The following is a 2458-nucleotide window of genomic DNA, read 5'->3' on the forward strand; positions in this document are numbered from 1 at the left end:
ATTCGCAACGGAAAACAAAAACAAATGTTTCGTATTCTTATCTTAAGTTCAGGTGGTCCCTCTACATCGGCTTTCATTTCGTCCCTTGTGAATAAAACCCTGGTTTGATTCAATTCAAGTTAGAGATATGACACTGAACAGAAGGCAACATGTCCACTAGAGGGAATTCTCTCCTCATATTAAAATGCTGATGCATTTACAGATGGGTCTGTTGTTGTGTTTATAACAATGCAATCCATCTAAACTCTCCACTCACCATATTTTTTGTCTAACACATTAAACCATTGAAATTATAATAACATATATATAGAATTGTATTCAATTTAGAATTCTAAATTAGACTGCAGTAATACATGCCGGTGTGGTTGACTGATGTCCGATGTATACTATTTCCTGTCTTTATAAGTAGATGTCAGACTGAGACAGACAGCAGTACACAGCCAGGTGTGGTGATGGTGATGTCACTGCTGAGGTGTTTTCTGTTGTTCCACTTGTCACTCAATGAACTGTCAACAGCAGCAGGTAAGGAAAGCTGTTTCTTCCCACCAATCAAGGTTGATTCTGTGTTAAATCATCAGTATTGGACATATGTATCACCTAATCTAACAAGCATGGTTTCTCTTTCTTCCCTATCTTTTCCATAGAAACCATCCTTAGGGTGAATACAGGGGCGCAGTTTACCATGAATTGCTCCACCACTCTAAAAGACCAGGATGGAATGTACCTGTATGTTGGGCTGGACAAGGACTTTGAGGTGCTGTATTACCACCAACGTGACTCCAAGCTGACCCCCAGGAAAGGCTACTGGGACAGAGTGACGACTGATGGACCTGTGCACCAATTGACCATCACCATCAGTAAACTGACCATAGAGGACACAGGAGTCTACTGGTGTGTTTACACAAAATTCAATGAAGCCAGATTCGACAATGATATCAACCAAGGAAGAGGCTCCACTCAGGTCGTGGTGAATGGTAGGTGTATGTTTACACTCTAGGGGATGTGATATGTTTTACTCTTCTCAATGGACAGTCAATTTCACAGAATCCAGACTAGTGTTGATCAATCTGTGGTTCATGGACTGGCAGCGGTCCCAGAGGTGTTTCAGACCAATTTAGTCAGCTCTCAAGTGTTAGTTTCAATCTAAACAACCATAGCCTGCTGGTCCCCATACAAAAAAGTTAAGAAACACTGTTCTTCAGTAACTTTTATTTTGTACATGTCTGTCTCTGATAGCGATTTTGTGTGAGTGCCGCAGCATACTGATTTGATTTTCCCATTTGGTAATGTCTTACATAGACAATGCCCTACAGCTGCCATGCCCTACAGCTACTGCGGTAACGCTGACCCCCTTTCACCCAGCCGACGAGAAGCCGTGCTTATCTGGCTGGGTAAACATCATCACCAGCATCTTGACCATCCTGCTGTGTGCTGTCATCTTCCTCATCTGGGTCGCTCCTCAGGTGAGTGTGCTGAAGGTTGTCCGGGTGATGGGTCAATCACGTGTATGTGTCAAACTCTGTCAAAATATTTTCCTTTATTAACAAGTTTTCTCCTAGTCCTACTAAACACATTGGGTCATAACAGTATGCAGATTTACATTTTGTTCTAAACTCTGTCAAAACACAATGTCCTTTCAATGCCAGTCATTGCAGTGACTGAAATGGACAAAGGGCAATATATTATATATATTATTTTTTTTAATCAATGTCCAAGAATAATTAAAAAGTGGTTGAATTAGTAAAAATTATTGATTGATTGTAGCGCATTAGAAGATATGAATGAAGCAACATTCCTGTTTCACAGGTGAAGAGGTGCTGTAACCAGGGAGGATACACACCCCAGGTCTTTCCTGACTCGATCTATGTAGACATGGCCAGGAATCACACTTCTCCACCAGACACTCAGCTAGTAGAATCGAACCCCTATTCTGTGTCTACCAAATGAGGACATAGGACCGCTTCTTGAAATGCTTTCTCTGAATATTGCTTCTTTGCTTTCTCAGAATTGAAAAGCCTGTTCTGCTGTATTTCGCAGTTCTAGCCTCAGTGCAAGTCGTAGTGGTAAATTGTCTGTGTGTGTGCGCGAGTGTGTTGCACCATACCATGCGTATGTGTGTGAATAAAATCTCTATATGGACAGTATTTGTCTTTCAACAGAAGGAGGGAACAGCCAATGTTCTAGTCCAGGGCTATTCAACTATATTCTTACGGGGGCCAAATGTAAAAAAGGTTCATTGCAGGGGGGCCGGACATTTTCCACATGCGATGCACACACACCAATAAAGCACATTTCTTCCAATTAAATGTTGCTAAAAGTAGTTAGGAAGAAGTGGAAAGTGCTCGATCAACGTGAGTTGAGTTGCAACCAAAAAATGTGCTCATCATTGATAAGGAAAAGGCTCAATGCTTGCTCACCATTTTAACTATTAAAAGATTCTTGAAAGTAATTAGGTGAT

General features: G+C 41.2%; 1 protein-coding gene across 1 annotated transcript; it reads left to right on the forward strand.

Annotated features, from left to right (window-relative positions):
* Positions 1-2141, forward strand: LOC123486128. The gene is made up of 4 exons (XM_045217340.1): positions 1-522; positions 645-974; positions 1300-1463; positions 1807-2141. The coding sequence occupies exons 1-4, from the start codon at positions 354-356 to the stop codon at positions 1945-1947; spliced, it is 804 nt and encodes a 267-aa protein (XP_045073275.1). The 5' UTR covers positions 1-353; the 3' UTR covers positions 1948-2141.
* Positions 2142-2458: the final 317 nt, after the last annotated feature.

This window comes from Coregonus clupeaformis, unplaced genomic scaffold (genome assembly GCF_020615455.1).
Source record: "Coregonus clupeaformis isolate EN_2021a unplaced genomic scaffold, ASM2061545v1 scaf1019, whole genome shotgun sequence".
Taxonomy (NCBI): Eukaryota; Metazoa; Chordata; class Actinopteri; order Salmoniformes; family Salmonidae; genus Coregonus; species Coregonus clupeaformis.

Excerpts from the sequence above, each read along its gene's own strand:
- LOC123486128 (XM_045217340.1), top strand. The coding sequence starts at position 354 with ATGCCGGTGTGGTTGACTGATGTCCGATGTATACTATTTCCTGTCTTT. Across the intron at positions 523-644 it reads TGAACTGTCAACAGCAGCAG|AAACCATCCTTAGGGTGAAT; the intron begins GTAAGGAAAGCT and ends TCTTTTCCATAG. Across the intron at positions 975-1,299 it reads CACTCAGGTCGTGGTGAATG|ACAATGCCCTACAGCTGCCA; the intron begins GTAGGTGTATGT and ends TGTCTTACATAG.